This window comes from Hyperolius riggenbachi, chromosome 7, assembly GCF_040937935.1.
Source record: "Hyperolius riggenbachi isolate aHypRig1 chromosome 7, aHypRig1.pri, whole genome shotgun sequence".
In the NCBI taxonomy this organism is placed as follows: Eukaryota; Metazoa; Chordata; class Amphibia; order Anura; family Hyperoliidae; genus Hyperolius; species Hyperolius riggenbachi.
The window spans coordinates 268307026-268326604 of NC_090652.1; the positions used below are offsets into that span (position 1 = coordinate 268307026).

Here is a 19579-nt window from a genome sequence, read left to right on the forward strand (position 1 = left end):
TGGGGAAAAGGAGAGAATGGGAGGGTGATAAGAGGAAACATAGCAGCAAGCCTGCATTTTCCTGTCTAAAATTTGACTTTAGCTAAAAGCCAAATTTATCAGGTTGTGATTATGCGAACCAGGAGGAATGCAAAGAGGAACGGGAAAGTCACAGAGGTATGTGGATCCAGCATGAATATACCTCTGTGCCTACCTTAGGTGGCTTACCCTCGAGTAGGGATGATCGGAAAGTGCAAGTTCCGATTCTGCGGAATTCCAGAATTCCGTCAGCGCTAAATTCCGTAACCGTTACATTCTGTTGGAATTTTGCGAAATTCCGTGCTCCGATGGTAAAATGTCAGTAATCTCAATTGAAACCTCGTTTTTGATAAATCGTAGGGCATGGGACCTAGTGGCTGTTCCACCAGTCATTTAAAAAAAAAATTGCAGCAGGAGTTGTCGCGCAAGCCATGGGACCTAGAGGTGGTTCCACAGCGGTCATTATAAGTTTGTTTTGGAGCAGCAGGAGTTGTCGCGTAGGCTATGGGACCTAGAGGTGGTTCCACGGTGGTCATTACAATTTTGGTTTGGAGCAGCAGGAGTTGTCGCGTAGGCTATGGGACCTAGAGGTGGTTCCACGGTGGTCCTTATAAGTTTGGTTTGGAACAGCAGGAGTTGTCGCATAGAGGTGGTTCCTCGGCGGTCATTACAATTACAATTGGTGCTGAAATAATTCAGATTTTCATGCAGAAATCTTGTTTTCACTTTAAGCTTCTTCTAGGGTCTTACTTGTGATTGGCTTACAAAAACTCGCATTCCGACGGAATTACGCATAGCAATTCCGGAATTCCGTCGGAACGCTATAGCAATTCCGTTCCGATGCGATGGAACAGAATCGCCAATTTCCGACCGGAATCGCAGGAAACGGAATTCCACGGAATGCGGTGAGCATCCCTACCCTGTCATTTGTGCTTTAACAAATTGTCTGGGGAGAAGCTTTAATGACTTCCTGCTCTAAAACCACCCAACCCCAAAAGTGTATGGAGTTTCTTGAAGCTTCTAAATGGATTTCAGAAAAATGTACAGGTTCGGAATTTATTTTTTGTTTGTCTTGCTGTTTCCACCACCAAGTCACTCACCTTACCTTCTATTCTTTCTTTAGGAGGAGCAAAGCATGCTGGTGTTGGAAGATGAAGGAGCAGTTCAGTTACCCATGGAAGGGAACTGCAGGTAAAACGGAAACTCCGAACTGCAAAATGTCCAAGAACATATATATGTAACACAAGTCTTTAGTCTATTAGACTATTTTGACCCTGGTTTACGGTAAAAGTGGATTGGTTGTTTGGAGCAAGCAATTAGTTTCCATCTGTGGGATTAAACAATAATCCTGAATGGTAGCTTTGGGAAACTGCTGCACTTTTTGCTGTAGTTTCCAATACTTTTTATAAATCATGCCAAATGTTAATTGCACAGTTAACAAATGACAACAATGTAATGATAAAACTGTTATAATTATAAAGGAAAATATTTAATTAAATTTAACTTAACTACAATCAGTACAAAACAAGCAGAACAGTAGTTTAATAAATTATCTGTAGGATTTTTTTTTACATAACCCAATTTAGAAGGTGTTGAGCAGTGTATTGATGACTAGTGTGTTTCTAAAGTTCAGGCTAATACTATGGCTGTTTTAAAGTGTATGGAATTTTTTGGGGAACATTTTTCCTTTTATGTGCTTTTAGCTCCTCAATAAGGAAAAGAAAGTATATATTTTGGTGGCTTTACACGCTTCAATCTTTTAACAAAAATGTTTTATAACATTTTGATCTATTAGATTATTTTATCAAACCTACAATACACCATTCAATTTTCAAAGCAATCAACTTGATTTTTCCGACACATTCGATGAGATTTTTATTAAAAAAAAATTAATAATCGATCATTTTTTATCGATCAAAAAAATATTATTTTCAATTTGATTGTTTTGGTCAATTAAACAGGAAAATCAAACTATTTGATTGTACCATGCATGGGCTGGATGGTGTACTGGCTAAGGGCTCTGCCTTCGAGATGGGAGACCAGGGTTCAAATCCTGGCTAGGGTCAGTACCTATTCAGGTTAAGGCAAGGCTTCCTAAGACTGCAGGGCGGCCTCTTGAGTGTGTCCCGGTGGCAGCAGCTCTTGAGCGCTCTGAGTCCAATAGGAGAAAAGCGCTATACAAATGTTATAGAAGAGCTTGTCATCAGGGTTCTCAGCCCTTTTAATTTATGGTACTGCAACCATTCCTGTTTGCTTACAAGATGTTGGAACAGACAGCTATATCCATGCAACATCAAAAAGGATACATAGATTTTTTGCAAGCATAAATACATGTCATTAGAGTTATCTTGTTTGAGATAAGTGCTCTGGGTAGCAGGAAAAGACTTTAATGCAATTATCGTTAATATGGCAAAAAAAGCAGAAAAAAGGGCACCGCGATAAATATCATTAAGAACATTAGAACATTAAAGTTTTTGAAGTATGTTATCATTTTAGAAGCTTGCAACATTATAGTTTTTATATGATATCATTCTTTCTTAGTACAAAATAGTGAGAGGATGTTAGCTGATGTATGACTAATAGATAAGACCCCTTGTTTACTCAATCCTCTCACAATTGGGACCCAGACTGTCACAGAGGCATTATAAATTCTAAGTTTGCAAGTTTTAGCTACAAGCAGAATGAAGTATACGATGCCTCTGTGACAGTCTGAGTCCCAATTGTGTGAGGATTGAGTAAATAAGGGGTATTATATACTAGTCATGAATCAGCTAACATCCTCTCACCCCATTTAGATGTTCTGCTTCACTTAAGACATCTTAAAGACATGTATTTATGCTTGCAAAAATCTAAGTATCGCCTTTTAATGTTACATGTATATGCTACAGTGTGCTAATACATACTACTTGTTTTACAAGGAAATAAGGGTATTTTTTTCTTTTCACAAATGCAGACCATTTTCGGCAGCATTACATTTATTTTGTTTTTTATGATATATGATACGGATTCATGAATTAGATTTCTGGCTATATACACACACACACACATATATATATATATATATATATATATATATATATATATATATATATATATATATATATATATATGTGTGTGTGTGTATGTATATGTAACCTCTGGGAAGAAAAGGTAATACTTACCTCCCTGGGAAGGATTCTTCTACTCCCTGTTGCTCTCAGGCCCATTGTTCAGGCCCATTCTCTATCTGACACTGCTGTCCCAGTGGTCATGTTCTTGGAACTCTGAAGTCCAAGATAGTTGTCAGTCCCGCTGCTTTTTGAGGCAGCTTTGATTGACAGGGCCGCTATCAAGTCACAAGAGCTGTGACCAGAAGGAGAAGAGACTGACCCACACCACTTAATGGAGAACACTCATTGCAGACTTCACCAACGTATTGGATGAAAACAGACCTGGAAAAAGAGAAGGGAACTAAGCTGGAACCAGAGGAAGCCTTTCAGGGAAGGTAAATATCCCCATTTCTTCCACAAGTTAGACTTGCCAAAGAGATCATTTGAGCTTTGTGTGATTTTTCTAGACCAGTTTTGAGAACAAACAATTGATCACTTGTATAACCACTACCAAAATGATTCTTTAAAAAAAATTTCTTCTTTTATTTTCATATTTTATTTTATTTACTTTTCACAACGCGAGTATTTCTACAGTAAAACTGTCTGACCATCAAACGTATTATTGTCCCTTAAGATTGTTTGAGTAATGTTTTGTTGCATCCCAATGAAAATGCATTAGAATGTTTCAATTTTGTTATTTTCGATTTTATTATTATTATTATTATTATTATTATTATTTTTATTGTAGTCATCTGAGCACTAGTTAGCAGTTTCTGGGACTAACAGAATGAGTTAGGAAACTAATTCATTTTGTGCCTTATTGTGTTAATTTTATCTAGAGAGGACCCATCAGTAATAAATATTTCTGATGAAATGGCAAAAACATCAGTATGGAAGACTCTGCTATTAACCTCAGAAAACACAAAGACTAAGGAATCCAGCCCTCCTCCTAAAAGGTTTTAATCTTTTCTCAGTAACTTCCTCAATTTATTTATTTTTTTGTTAATCACATAAATGCAGTGGTTTTAATTTTTAATTATTATTTATGGATCTTTTAGACATCACATGTAAAGAACGTGATTAGACGAAGAGCTATGCTACTACATGAACAGTACATGTAAATAAACAAAGTTGTTTTATGTACCAGAGGTCTTTTATAAGTGTGCATGTAAACCTTCCAGAATTTGTACTGTGTATGATCTATGAAATCCTAAAGCTTTGTATACACTTAACATTTTTCTTGGATGACACTATTGCTTGTGGTCATTTCAGCCAAAAAAGCCAAAAATCTAGTGTACAAGGGGGTATCATAAAGTTTAAATGATCACCCAGAAGTTATTATGATATATTGATGACATTTTGTCAGTGTCATCATTGGTCCCTAAGTTAATGATGTTGAGAGAATAAGCTTATTGTATTCTTTATTTTTTTTACAGCTTGTGACTAAAGTGTGAGGTGGAAAAGATTGAGGCTCGAAGCGTTATAAAGTTCTTGCATTTGAAGGGTAATAGGCAAATTCATGGTGAGATGAGGTAAGTGTATAGAAAAGATTTCCCATCTTATGATACAATTGGGAGGTGGAAAAGTGGTCACATGTCTCTCACAGACAAGCCAAACCTGGAAGACCATCATTGGTAGACAATGTGGCCACATTGAAGAAGGTGGAGTGTTTAACCCTGGAAGACAGATGAACAACTATCTAAATGTCCATGACAAACTGCACGTTTAAGGTGTCAGCACGCTGGGTTCCACGTTTTCTAACCCCTTTCCATAAACAAACATGGGGTGACCTTTCAAGACAGATGTTGACTCAGTTGGAACAGGATGAAGAGAATTTTTTTTGTTGGGTACATATACCCTTCAAATGCAGGAACTTTATTACACTGCGAGCCTCAATCTTTCCATCTCACACTTTAGTCACGTCTGGCGCAATCTGTAAAAGAAAAAAAGGGTATAATGAGCTAATTTTCTCAACAACATGCATGAATGGATCAATGATGACACTGACTAAATTTCATTGATATGCCATAATAACTTACAGGTGATTATTAAAATTATTTGATACTCCTTTGTATACAGGTGTCGTACAGAGGTAACTAGCCTCCCCTTCAGCCATTGGACAAGATGGACCATTCTTGCCCAACCAGTATTGTTGGTCTTTTGTATTCCCACCATGTGTGCTTTTTACTGTCCCTTCCACCATCTTTCTCCATAGCTCAGAGCACACTGCACAGCCAAGACATGAGCAGTATGTATACTTACACTGAGTATGTATGAGGCTGAGCCTCCTGTGCTATAACTGGCATTACTCTGCCTGTTATTCTTACATGATGTTAGGGGTGTCTTTCTCAGCTGGATCAGGTTCTGCAGAGCATTTTGGATGGACAAGCAGAGGTAGATGGCTACTAAAACACTTACCCACTTAAAGGGAATCTCGAGGTGAGAGGGATATGGAGGCTGCCATAGTTATTTACTTTTAAACAATACTAGTTGCCTGGCAGTGCTCCTGATCCTTGGTCTAATACTTGTAGCCATAGACCCTGAACAAGCATACAGCAAATCAGGTACTCTGATTTGGGTTTTACTGGATTAGCAATACGCTTGTTCCAGGGTTTTGACTCAGACACTACTTATGCCAGAAGATCGACAGGACTGCCAGGCAACTAGCATTGTTTACAAAGAAATAAATATGGCAGCCTCCATATCCCTCTCACATAGGGTTCCCTTTAAGGCAGAACACTTAAGGCAAAAAAGCTCTACAGGGGAGGCACACACAAAGAGAAGCTGCATGGGAGGGATGAATGCCACACATTATAGCAGAAGGGGTTGGGATGGAATGATGGATGTATAAGTCTCTTTGAAACCATCCACCCCTACCTGCCAGCCCAGAAAACATCGAAGAAATTCCAGCCATATATTACAGCCAATCCCTCTCAGTTATGCAGGAATAACAGGTGGTCTTGAGCCCCCAGTGTGATAGCATGCACAAGTGGCTACCCCAGGCAGGCAGAAATGACAGGTAGCTCCCGTCTCCCTCCCATTATCTGTCATCACCAGCAGGTGCTTTCCATTCCAGCCTTCCTCCCTAAGCTCCCCACAGTCCACAATCCATGCCCACCCAATCTCTGCCAGCACCAAAGGTGCTTCTCCATCCAGCTGGCCAGCAGTTAAGCTAAGTACCCACTGCAAGAATGAATCACTGGAAACTGCTGATGATCGAAGTTTCCACGATCTTTATACTAAAGCTCTTTATGTCATGTGGACAATAGCAATAGACCTTAAGTAGATTGCCAACGGTAGGATTGTTAAACAATGAAGGGGGGATTTCCATGGAAAGATTGTTGACGGATCTGTACATGTTGGGGACATTGAACGAATTGATCCAATTTGATCCGTCATAACAGTTTTTCAAAATGCTTGAGCATCATCATAGTACATGGGCCCTCTGTCACCATCTTTTACTGCTTTTTCTTGCAAAGATGTCGGTTGGAACGGTTGTTTATCTGTCATTTTGACAGACGAAAACTTGCCATGGGTATGGACCTTAACATCTGCCCTGCTAATCTGTCAGTACGCACAAGCTCACCCAGTCCTGCCAGTCATAGTACTGCCCCCCACTAGTCACAGTGCAGTACCACAGTCTCTGTAAATAGTCATAATACATCAATTTAGATCACTGGTATCAATGCTGAGGAAGTGAATTTCCTGTAAATCCGGTACATATTTTGTAGGGAGGGAGATGCGGGAAAGTTGAGGCACACTTTGAAGAAAACTAAAAAGCTGCAACAGAGTCTGGCAAGTGGACTGAAAATATGGGGTACACTTTGTAGGCAATGATGTGATATTTTTTGGGCACTGGAAGATTCGGTATACCATAGGTGAATGGAGTGGGTGGACCAGAAATTAGTGGCAAAGGGTGACAAGCAGTAGACATAGTACTAGGGCAGTAAACTTATACTAGGGCAGTAAACTTTTGCATACTATGTTTTCTGCATGTTGCCCCAGCCATTTATGGCCAATGTATTGCCCACATGCCCTGATTTCCTCAAGAGCCAGGAGGTTGTCATTGCCACCCAAGCCAAATGGTCCCAGTCCTCTCCTGTACGAGATGGTTTCTAGATAGGAAAGTAAATACAGTAAAAAAAAAAAAAAAAAGTTCCTAAACTCTGTCCATTCTATATAAAAGAAAAATATATTTTTTTACCTGGAAGAGGGCTTACATATACATATCGAAGACTCTTTTACATACAGTAATATATTCATTATTTACTGATCACTTACACTAAAGCAGTACAATTTTTTTTGCCTTTAATTACGTTCAGTTATCTTAATCACACTTTTATGAAAACGTATTAATAAAATTCATTTTAAAAGAATGAACATCATATCATAAATGTTATTGCACCCATTATGTATAAACTGGAAAATACCGTAATTGCGATTTATGCTCTCTGTCTGTTCTTTACTTGTGATAAAATTCATATTGATGCTTATTGGTGCGGTGATTACAGAGATGTTAGTAACCATAGCAACAGAGTATCTTTTTTCATCTTCTATACTATGCAGAAACTATGCCCGAGGATTCTGATTGGTTGCTAAGTGTTACAGCATATTTGCAACATATTTGAACTCACTGGCCTGATAATTTAAATAGACACTATTTTATAAATCACAGTAGAGTCTATCCATCTTATATTTTGTTTATTTTATCTGTTGTTTATGTTGTGGATTTTTTTTTTGATAACCCCAAATAATTTCTTATGACTCATGTAAATGTCTTATTTAGGCAGAGACAAGCTTCAGCATTGAAAGGCTACATTTTGCGTTAGCCTTTTGCTAAAGTCTAATTAGTTCTGCCCTAAATGTGATCAGAGATGATCAAATTCTCCTACAAAAATTTTCCTATAGCAGGATTTATGGAGAATCGTGATTGATTTGATCATTCACATGATCAAGAGAGGAGTTTAAAGATCAAGTTTGCAAATTTCCACAGATTTGAAACTAATCCCACCAAACCTAGTGTCTGCTGATCAGTGGCGTACCTAGTGAATCTGACAACTGGTGCTGATTATTTACAGACACCCCCTCAACAACCAATTTTTGATGGGAGGGTGGACGGGTTGGGACGCGGAGCATGTCACTGCAAATTTTGGGGAAAAGGAGTCATCAGGATGTGGAGGGAGCAGGGCCGGTCTGCACATGAGGCGGGGTAAAATGGGTTCCTCAGGCAGCAAATTTAGGGGGGGGGGGCACCCACCTAGCCATGGGTGGGAGGGGCCGCCAAGCTGCAGGGGGTAGCGAGCAGGAAGGGGGTATTGGACACAGTGGCGGGGAGAGGGGTCGGACCCCCCCCTCACTTGAGTCCCCCGATCTACTCTCCCCCTCCAGCTATTAATGCATCAGCGTATATATATTCAGGCAGCCGGCGGGGAGGGAGAACTCGCCTCTTCCGCGTTCCAGTGTGCGTTCCACTCTCGTCACTTCCTGCAATGCCGCCCACTGTACTGTAAGTGGACAGCATTGCAGGAAGTGACAAGAGTGGAACGCACGCGGGAACGCAGAAGAGATGAGTCCCCCCTCCCCACCCACTGCCTGACAATATATGCTTCTGCATTAATAGCCGGAGGGGGAGCACAGATCGGGGAACTCAGGTGAGGGAGGGGGGGGTCCGACACCCCTCCCTGCCACTGTGCCCAATTCCCCCTTCCTGCTTGCTACCCCCTCCAGGCTACATATTTTGGGGGGGGGGTTATTATACTGGGGGGCGACGTTTTTTTCCCCAATTTGCCTCAGGCGGCAAAAAGTCTAGAACCGGCCCTGGGAGGGAGCTAACCGTTTTGAAACTCTGTACTCTACACAGTGCTAAGAAGATGTCAGTGCTATATAAATACACAATAATAATTTGGTAGGAATTTGGTAGGATATTAGACTGACTATGGTATGATTAGGTTGTGAGCTCCTCTGAGGACAGTTAGAAATGGGGGACATATGAAAGAGGTGGATGCATGGGGGGCGGGGGTGGATAAATAGGTAGAGGCACAAGACAGAAAGCCTGGTGGGAGAGGAGAAATGGCAGGAAGATCTCTCACCTGGCATGCTGTTAAAAGAAGCCACTACAATCTGAAAAGAGGAAAGGGTCATGGAGAAACAACAAGGTGGGAGGGGTAGCTGGGAAAACAGATAAGATTACCTGCAATCAAGCTAATCTAATTTGCCTGGAGCTTCCTTCTCTGCTCACTACAGAAGTCGGCTGTCAGCACCTGTATCACTGGTTTCTGCAACAGCAAACTGCCCTGCATTATTAATTAATTACTCTAATCAGGATAAATAATCAATAGTCTAGGGTATTACAGCACCTAGTGCACTTGGCTACTAATGACTGGCAACGTCTGACGCACTAAACACATCCTGCCACCTCTCCCTGCTAATGTCCCAGCTGCAGCACAGCAATCATTCTCTCTACTCACCCAGCTGCCTTATGGTAGGTATGCCACTGCTTCTGATTTATTAGCCAATTGTCAGCTGATAAATTAGCAGCTACGGAGTTTGATCAGCCCACTTGCAATCCCTTGGAAATCTGAATGCAAAGTCACATTCGAAGCACATTGTTAATTATCAAATCAATCAAATGCCTCTCCGTTACAGAATCTGACCATCTCAATATTGATGAATTGCGTATTCGCTTAGACTTAGATTAGACTTCCATTTGAATCTTTACATTGTAAATTGAGCATGTAAAATAAACCATGTCATTATGTGTATGTGTGCGTGTGTGCGTGTGTGCATATATATGTGTGTGTGCGAGTGCACATTGCTACAAGACTGAGGTGCAGTGGAGGTAGGGAGGGGAGTATTTGTGAACACAGACAAATTATATCTTTCTTACATCACTGTATTTAGCAACTGGAAAGTTAGAACCTGTAACTTCTGGTGAGAGAAATATGGAAGCAGCTATTTTCAAAGTGCTTCCTTTAGCAGGTTATACTACCTTCCTTTATCCAAGCACATCATGGGAAGTAGCCATTTTGTTTAGTGATGTCATATCCAGTCCATTCAAAGGGCTTTGCACGCAAGAACAAAAGCAGTCTGCTGGTTACAGTTGGTACAGCTGTCATCAAGATTTTTCTCTGTTTGCTAAGCAGAGTCCAAACTTCTGCTTTGCCTACATCACAGGGAAAATCCCTCTTTTTAAGGAGCTGAATGTAGCCCAGCTTCCTGTCAGCACAGTCATGTGATAAGGCTCCAGAGAAAGTACAATTTATCAACCAGCTCATTTAACCAGTTCAGGCACTACTCTTTTTTAGTTACTCGGTCTAGTCACATTACTATTATCACCACCTACCGCAGACAAGCTGGTGATGGCAGAAAGATGCATACATATGAACGTGCTGCACATAGAAATGGGCCTGAAGTAACAGCAGTAGAAAATGGGTAATGTTACCAATATTTTTTTATCCACTATGGACATGAAATAATGGTAATAGAATATTGGTAATTTTTTTGCGATATTCTATTATCTTCTATGGGCGCAAAATAACAGTAATAGAATATCAGTAGTTTTAATGATATTCTATTATCCATTTTAGTACAATATCATTAATTTTACCAATATTTTACTGTGACCTAAACTAACCCTATTCTCTCACAGAACCCTCCCTCTTGATGCCTAACACTAACTGGTAACACCAGGTGGTGCCTAACACTTAAATTCCCCTGGTAGGCAGCTAACCTTAAACACCCCCCCCCACACACACACACACACACATACCTTACCCCCCAAGCCCTCCTACATGCCTAACCTTTAAACCTCCCCATGCCTATCTCTTAAGACCTCCCTGCCCGGATGCTGTCATAGATCCGCTATCAGTGCACATGTTGGACTACCTCAATCAACATGCTCAGCACCTGCACTCTTTACCACGCACCCATCCGGAACTATTGCACTTACTGCAGTCTGCATGATTTCAAATACCTCAATTATCCAGCCCTTTACTGAAACACCCCCATGGTGTCTGATCCATTGTGTACACTGCCAGAGGTGGTTCTCCTGATACTAGTAGGTGGTCATAGTAATGTGACTTGTTATACTAGTGTGGCCAATCTATTGAGGCAGGAGAGAAAGGATGACGGATGGTCTTCTTTAAAAATAAGGCCTAGCTTAGGTCTTAGTAAATTATTGCCAGCATTTTTATTAAAACAAAAATACACCTACGTGGCAGCATTAGGATGATTTTTGTTTGCAGTAAAATGTCAGGATAATAAAGGCGAAATAAAAGTACCTCTACTATAAAGGATTGAAGATCAAGATGATGTGTGTTGTGACTCCATTTTTCCATTTCATCTTCCCATATTTATAGTCTTTATTTCTGAAGCTTCACAGCGCCCCCTGCCGGCTGCATGTAGTATCACTTAGCCAAAGTACCCTTCACCTCTTGTAAGTTAAGTAGCTCAGCTTTAGTAAAGAAAAAAACTGAGATTATGACTTAGATTAAACTATATGAGCATGTAGTATCACTTAGCCAAAGTACCCTTCACCTCCTGTAAGTTAACCTGCTGGGCGTTTCAATTCCCGCGGCCATGCGGCCGTGGGAGGGTTTTTTTCGCCTGATTTTTATTTCTGAGCACGTAGCTAGCTTAGCACTAGCTACGTGATTCTCCCCTTCTTCCTCTCTCCCTCCCACCCTTCTGATCGCCGCCGGCGATCACGCCCATAAGGAAATCCCGTTCTGAACGGGATTTCCTTTAGGGCTTCCCCCTTGCCATGGCGACGAACGGAGTGACGTTGTGATGTCACAAGGACTCCCGATCCACCCTAAAGTGCAGCCTGGCGGCGATTGGCCAGGCTGCGAACGGGGTCTGCGGGGGGGGCCCTCTTACGCGTCGGGTATCGGCGAGCGGGGCAAACATGCAGATAGCAAAGTGCTAGCTGCGTGTTTGAAAAAAAAAAATGATCAAAATCGGCCCAGCGGGGCTTGAGCGGTGCCCTCTAGCGTCTCTGGACGAGCTCAGCTCGTCCAGAACGCTAGGGAGGTTAAGTAGCTCAGCTTTAGTAGAGGGATAACCAATAAAAGTTAGCTTCACCAGTGTTTGGTTCACTTCAATCATGGCCAATCACAAGTGAAAAGTCATTTCTTCTTAACTAAGTTGATGACTCGATGTGAATCTGTAAATTGATGACGCATTCCTTTGATGTTAAATTCAACTAAATAAAGTTGATTGTAAAGGGATTGTATTTTTGTTTTGCTTTGATCACATAGTAGTAGCTCTAAGAAATGTTGGGTTGGAAAATTTAGACTAAATTAGATAAAACTGACTTTTCAGTATGGATATAATGAATTTATAAAATTGATTGTTTTGTAAAATTCAAAGGATAAAAAAAATCAACTCTTGTAGGGCCAGCATAAGTTTACAGGTTTAGTGCACTTTAAGGACACCTTGTCGTCCCCTCCCCCAAGTCATAGTATTATGTAAATTATAATAGTATTTATTCAGAATATTTCCTGGAAAAAAGATTTAATATGTTCCCTATTACATTTCTGTCATAAGCTCCCCTTCCTAATTACTGTACAAGCTGATCCCTAAAGGTAAGATCGTTGGTCTGCAAGTTGGTGTTTAGTGACTTATAACATTTGTTTACTAATTATACTTTTGGTTAGCCTACTAGCCTGAATTGCGTTAACTGCATACTACTGCATGCTTTGCAGGCCGCTTAGGCAGTACTGGTTAACTTGGGAAAACAAAGTGGAAATCAAAACAGACTTGGACATTAAAGGCTTATTTATGCGACTGATGGTCCTGAATTGGGTGTGCAACACACCTACACTGTCTCAGGTTAAAATGCTTTGTGCAGTGCATTATGGTATAACTTTGTGTACTTGGATGTGGACAAACATTAAAAATGTAGCCAGCTGGACTTTTTTTAAAGGTTTTTTTTTTTTTTAGCAAGCTGCACTAGTGTAAACAGGACCGTTAATTTGAACACTGTTGGACACTACTACAAAGCACAAAACTGCAGAATAAGGTGCTGCCGTTTTGTACTTCGCAGTATTAATTACCTGTTTTTTTTATAATTTCATAAGAAAACTTTTACTCCTGTGTACCCAAAAGAGCTTCTTGAGAACTAGTAGGCCACATGTGAAATACCACCAACTTCTAATGTTGGAAAACTTTAGTTAGTTGGCCTCCAAAGAAAAGAAATGGGTAACATTGTTCCATTAAAAGACTTAACCTTCACAAGTTCTCTTGTGGATCTAATTAAATTACAGACAGATGCCTTTAGCATCCATCCTAATGCAGATGAAATTCAAAAATTTAGAATACTGTGCAAAAGTCCATTTATTTCAGTAATCCAACTTAAAATGTGAAACTACTATATGAAATAGAATCATTACACGCAAAGCAAGATATTTCAAGCCTTTATTTGTTATAATTTTGATGATTATGGCTTACAGCTTATGAGAACCCCCAACAGCACAATCGCAGACTATTAAAATATTGTGAAAATGTTCAATATTCTAGGCTCGAAGTGTCAAACTCTAATCAGCTAATTAATCCAAAATACCTGCAAAGGGTTTCTGCATATTAGTTTCACCTTTTAAAGTGAATGGGAACCACATTTAAAAAAAAAATGAAGCAAATACTTACCTAAGGAGAGGGAAGGCTCTGGGTCATAAAGAGCCTTCCGTCTCCCCTCTCGGTGCTCTCTATTCTGTGCTGGCTCCCCCCCATATCAATCCCCCGCCGAAAGGGTATTTGGAAGTCTTCGGAACAGTGTCCTCCCAAAGACGTGCGGCTCCATACTGCACAAGCGTGAGCGTGCAAGAGAGCGTGCTTGTGCAGGCGCAGTACAGGGCCGCCCTTCTTCAGGAGCACTCTGGCTCCCTGAAGACTTTTGAAGCCTCCTTCGGCCGAGTAAAGCAGTATTTGACTAATTTAGTCAAATACTGCTACCGGAACGAGGGGACCAGGAGAGGAGCCGCAAGGCTCTATAGGACCCAGAGCCTTCCCTCTCCTTGGGTAAGTATCTGTCTCATTTTTTTAAATGCAGTTCCCATTCACTTTAAGTTGATTCACTGAAATACATGGACTTTAGTACAATATTCAAATTTTTTTGAGTCTAACCTGTATTTATTGTGTTAACCCTGAAAAATCGTATGTGACGTCAGATGCAATTTTCAGGTATAATAGTAAAATAACTCCAGCTTTCAAACATTTATTGGATATAGTTTTACAAAAGCACATCCCCAAAACCTTTTCATGTCACTGTATATTTTTGTATAGCGTAACCGTATTAGGCCAACTATTGCATACGATTGTAGAGACTGTTTGAGTTACTGCTCATCTGTCTGTCGTAATTACTTGTCGACCCCTTAAATTCAATAGTGGATTGTAAAGCCTGATTTTAGCTGGCTGGCACCATGATTATCCCCCTACCCAACCATACAATTTTGTGAACATTTGCTTTCCATTTTGTAAACCCCAAATTATGCTTTTTATTGTTGTTTTTATTTTCTAAGTAGTAATGATCTTGCATGTTGGTAATATAGGGTGTAGATAGCATTCTTACCGGTTCTGTAAGTACTCTCTATGGACATTGGTATAGACTGTAACAATATTATCAGCTTGGAGGAGAATTGGCGGCACCCAAAAACAGAAAAAAACAAAACTTTTCAGATCCTTGCATGCCTGTTATACTGTACATTGTCGCTGAACCATAACACAGGGGGATTTTCTTTTACATAGGGGCTTGGAAGAAAAAACAAACAAACATACAGATGCTGATTATGGTAATATAGAAGGGTGAAGAAGAATGCCATATGTGGTGTTAAGTTCTATCCTAATAGCAGACATAACGTGTGGTGCAAGTAAAATTATTGGCATGCATTGCACACACTTTAGAGGTTGATTCAGTTAATAATGTATTGCCTGCAATGCACGGTGCAAGTATTACAGTGAAGAAAAAAGGCTTCCTGTGCCAACAGCTGTTTCATGTGTTTCCACGCCTCTATAGGACACTAAGGCACACCCCTTCCTGTCTTAGCCCACCTATATACCTGGGGGGAAAAAAAACTCCCATCAGCAGGCAATACCATCACACGTTAACCGTATATGGTTTTAAATACAGTAACAATTTGAATTAAAAACAAATCCCTCTACAAAAAGCAAAAAATTATTTCTATTACATAGTTACATAGTTATTTTGGTTGAAAAAAGAAATACGTCCATCGAGTTCAACCAGTACAAAGTACAACTCCAGCCTGCTCCCTCACATATCCCTGTTGATTGTTAAAACCCAGATTACCAAGAGCATTGGTTGCTGAAATCAGTGCCGCTTCCTTACGCAACAGTAAAAAGAGAGAGAACTTACTATCCCCGTAGATTCACTTAGCAATATAGTGTTCGGATTGGTAAAGGACTTTGTTAACTCGAGGTTGACAACACATTTAATGGCATAGACCCGGGTCTGACAATATTTGACCTGAGAAAGCAGGTTATCCTGTGAACGGCATGGTCACCCTTGTGTTATTAAAGCCCTTTATTCTTATGTGTGTTCTTGGGAGGTAAGTGCTCCCATTTACACAGGGGTGTAGCAGCGGTTGCAAACACAGGGGTGTAGCAGCGGTTGCAAACGCATCGGGGCCCTTGGGCCAGAGGAGCCCCAATGGGCCTTCCATCAGGTGCAGTATTAGCTCTCTATTGGTCCTGTGCTCATGATAATCTCTTCTATAGATACTTTGAATAGTGGTAATCATAACAAGCTGTTTTCCATCCCACTTATTGCATCTCTGACACTAGTTGCCATTGGCAGGTTTTTGTGCACTGTAACAATTGTTATGCATAGAGTGCTTAGGGGGCCCCAATGTAAAACCTGCATTGGGGCCCACAGCTCCTTAGCTATGCCACTGCATTTACAATTTGTATTTTTATAATATATTTTATCATAGTTGGAGTACCTATAAAGCTATGTACACTAACTCAATGAGCGCTGCATGCTAGGACCGAGCTGTCCTTCATGCCATACTGCAATGTACAAACGACACACAGATACGTCCCACAGCTACAGCCGAGGGATAGGTATATGGAGGAGAGGAAACCGCACAATGCAGTGGCTTCTGACAGGTGGAGTAAGGTGTTCATTTTGGGGTAATTGAGGTTGGTTATTTCTTGTGTCTATGGCTAGTGACCACCTCATAATCTTTGAAAAGTCTAAAGTTACAGATATCCCAGCAAGCTCATGGTGAACCAGAACTCCTAGGAGTGTGTGCTTGTTAACATTACAGAACCAAACAAATCCAATATGCATACAGACCTTTTTCTATTGGTTGATCCTCATCAGTGCATGGCATGGATTAATATGGCTCTATGGGGTAGGCCTTGAAATACCCAGAAATACAGATAGCCCAGCAAGCTCATGGTGAACTAGAACTCCTAGAAGTGTGTAAGGGGCTGAAAGAGACCAAAAAGCCTCCTTACTACAAGGCTATGTAAAGCAGAATTTTGCTTTCTTAAAACAGAGGATATTTGCAATTATTCCAGTTGGAGTGAGCATATGAGGTCTCCCATAAACCATCGCTGCTGAATATGTAAATCGTCCCTTTTTTGCCCATGATAGCTAAACACCTCCAGAAATACCACTGGAATGCAATGATGTGTTAGCTTCTTAATTGTACAGAGCCACAATAATCCAACATGCATACAGACTGGTTGATCCTCATCAGTGCGTGGCATGGATTAATGTGGCTCTATGGAGTAGGACTTGAAACACCCAAAATGACAGATTACCCAGCATGCTCACCAGTACTCCTTGGAGTGTGTAAGAGGCTGAAAGGGATCAAGTCCAACAAAACTACGGAGCACTTTACTTTTCCATATCGTTTGTACGTTGGCTCTGGGAATGTTACAGCTTGTTTCTCAGCATTCAGACCAGTGTACGCATAACAAAGGCCCTACCTCTTTTCTGATTGCTATGTGTTGTCTGCTATAAATGTGTAACTAGCTTAGGTCTAACATTAAATATATAGAGAAAATGTAAAGATTTATACAACTTGCTTGTTGAGTATGCACCATGCGTATTTGTGTGCATGTGAGCCTGCTAAAGCTGTCTTTAAAAATGTTAACTTGCTCCATATGCTTACTGTGCTTCCTTTTCCAGTATCCATCTTGATTGTGCTTGATGCTACAAAGCATGGCTAATATATTGCTGTAGTTTGAGTGCTTGTGTTGATCAAACCTATAAGTAGACACCAATCACCTTCATGTAGAACTGGTAGCCATTCTGTGAAAGATGATACTATGAGGAAACAGACTACCCACTCATGGGGTGTGTAAGCGGCTACTAAGGACCAAAAAGCCCTCTTACTAAAACACTATATGATGCATCACTGCTGAATATGCAAATCATCTCTGTTGTCCCTGTAAGCTAAACACACCTCCAGATCCGCCGTAATGCAATGATGTGTCAGCTTGTTTATTGTACAGAGCCCCAATAATCCAACTTTCATACAGATTGTTTTGAATTGGTTTATCCACAACAGTGCATGGCATGGATAAATGTGGCTCTATGTGGTAGGACTTGAAACACCCAGAGTACAATTAACAAGTTGACATCATTTCATTCCAGCGGTTCTGGAGGTGTGTTTAGCTTACAGGGACAACAAAGGATGATTTGCATATTCAGCAGTGATGCATTGTGGGAGACCTCATATGTTCACTCCAACCTAAATAATCACAAATACCTTCTGTTTTAAGAAGGCAATCTTTTGTTTTACTACGACACAACGACATCTTATGTCGTTGTGTGACAAAATGGCTACCTCCTCTGTTTGCAGGTGTTGGACAAGATTGATTGGATACCACCTTATTTGGCTAATTTTTGTTTTGTTTTTGTTTTATCTTTATTTATAGCTCTGAGAGCAAGACGGAAAAAAAAGCTGCCTCAGGGAAAGGTATCGACAGAGAGACGTGTCTTTGAAGCGCTTTCTCAGTTTATTTTTACACAGAGATGAGAAGAATATACTTATTACGCTACGTGGGTTACCTATATTGCAAATCATCACATCCGCTAGCAGTGCAATACATGGCTGTGCAATATTTTTGGGGCATATTCGCTGAGTCAAGTCAGAGGACTTGGCAAGAAAGCCTTTCTGGCAGAAGAATATTTCATTATTGTAATTTTTGTTTCATAAGGCATAGCTAATAATTTGCACAGCTCCTTGGTCTTTTCATACACTGTATGCTGTTATTATGTTCCATATCAAATTCATTTTGCTGTTCTCGAAGTGTAAATGTCACCAGCAGTGAAATTGCGGATTCCACCTCCCTCCAGTTGATTCTTGCTATGTAACACGCACCCCTTGTAACACCCACACCCAAATGTTCTGGCTTCTGTAGGTAGAAGCAAAGGTTAAAGTATAATAGGGCTATCTATATTTTTCCATCACAAAAAAACTGAGAGTGTTGTGTCCACATAAGAACAAGTTAAAAATGCAACTTTTGGGCAAATATAGAGTTCCCAGATTGAAAACATTTATCAAAACAAGAAAAATTGGTTAAAAGTCTGTGAAAATGAAGCAGTTGCTCAGGGTGACCAATTAGAATCTTTGATCTGGTCATGTGCACCAAAGCAAACAGACACAGTGACCAGTCAAAATTCTTTATCTGGGCATCTGCACCATAATGAGCAGCCAGAGAGACCAATCAGGATCCTTGTTGATGCATATGTGGTTGCAACGTCTATGCAGATAGTAACCAGCCCAAGTGCAGTTACAGACGATTTTGAATGGTTTTATTTCAGTCTGCATAGAAATTACAACACAATTTTCATCAACCTTGGAAAAATTAGCATCCCGTTGATCATCCATATTAAGCCTGGCACACACATACAATTTTGATTGGCCAATCACTGACCAATTTTACCACCTCCATGTAGCCTGAGGGCCAACAGATTTTGAATACTATGAACAAATTGTGTAGGTCCAAATGGATAACAGAGGCGTCAAAAAGGATAAAATACTTTACATTTTTTAAAATGGGGGGCAATGGATGACTTACCTCCCCAATAAGGACACAGTGGTAACGTCAAAAAGCAAAAACAAATGTTATTCTTACTCCAACAATCTTTGCTCAAGATTGCTGCAAAGATTGTTGGAGTAAGAATAAAATTTGTTTTTGCTTTTTGACGTTACCACGGTTTCCTTATTGGGGAGGTAAGTCATCCATTGCCCCCCATTTTAAAAGTTTTACACTATTTTATCTTTTTTGGCTCCTCTGTTATCCATTTGAATCTATGTCCACTTGTTGGATGGGTGTGAGCACCTTTTTTCTGTCTATGGAGAGCGACATCTTAGCCTGAGTGGGGACAGGCCTAATATCCCCTCAAGAGCTACCAGTGGTTGCCTATATCTGACAACCTATGTTTGTGAGTATAATCCTATACAATTTAAAATGCGTAATCACCAATCAACAATAATACA

At 40.4% G+C, this 19579-nt stretch overlaps 1 protein-coding gene across 6 annotated transcripts in view; it reads left to right on the forward strand.

Annotated features, from left to right (window-relative positions):
• The window catches only part of SLC4A10 (solute carrier family 4 member 10), a 289049-nt gene extending 269903 nt beyond the window's left edge, over positions 1-19146 (forward strand). For 3 of the 6 annotated variants that reach the window (XM_068245665.1, XM_068245668.1, XM_068245666.1), the window contains exons 23-25: positions 1142-1209; positions 3947-4063; positions 18012-19146. In XM_068245665.1, coding sequence (XP_068101766.1) covers positions 1142-1209; positions 3947-4063; positions 18012-18078 — 252 coding nt within the window. In that variant the 3' untranslated portion in view covers positions 18079-19146. Of the gene's footprint in view, positions 1-1141; positions 1210-3946; positions 4064-12653; positions 12692-14849; positions 14869-18011 lie in introns of those variants that run through there. The other 3 variants (XM_068245670.1, XM_068245669.1, XM_068245671.1) reach the window with 3 other exon arrangements.
• The last annotated feature ends 433 nt before the right edge of the window (positions 19147-19579 follow it).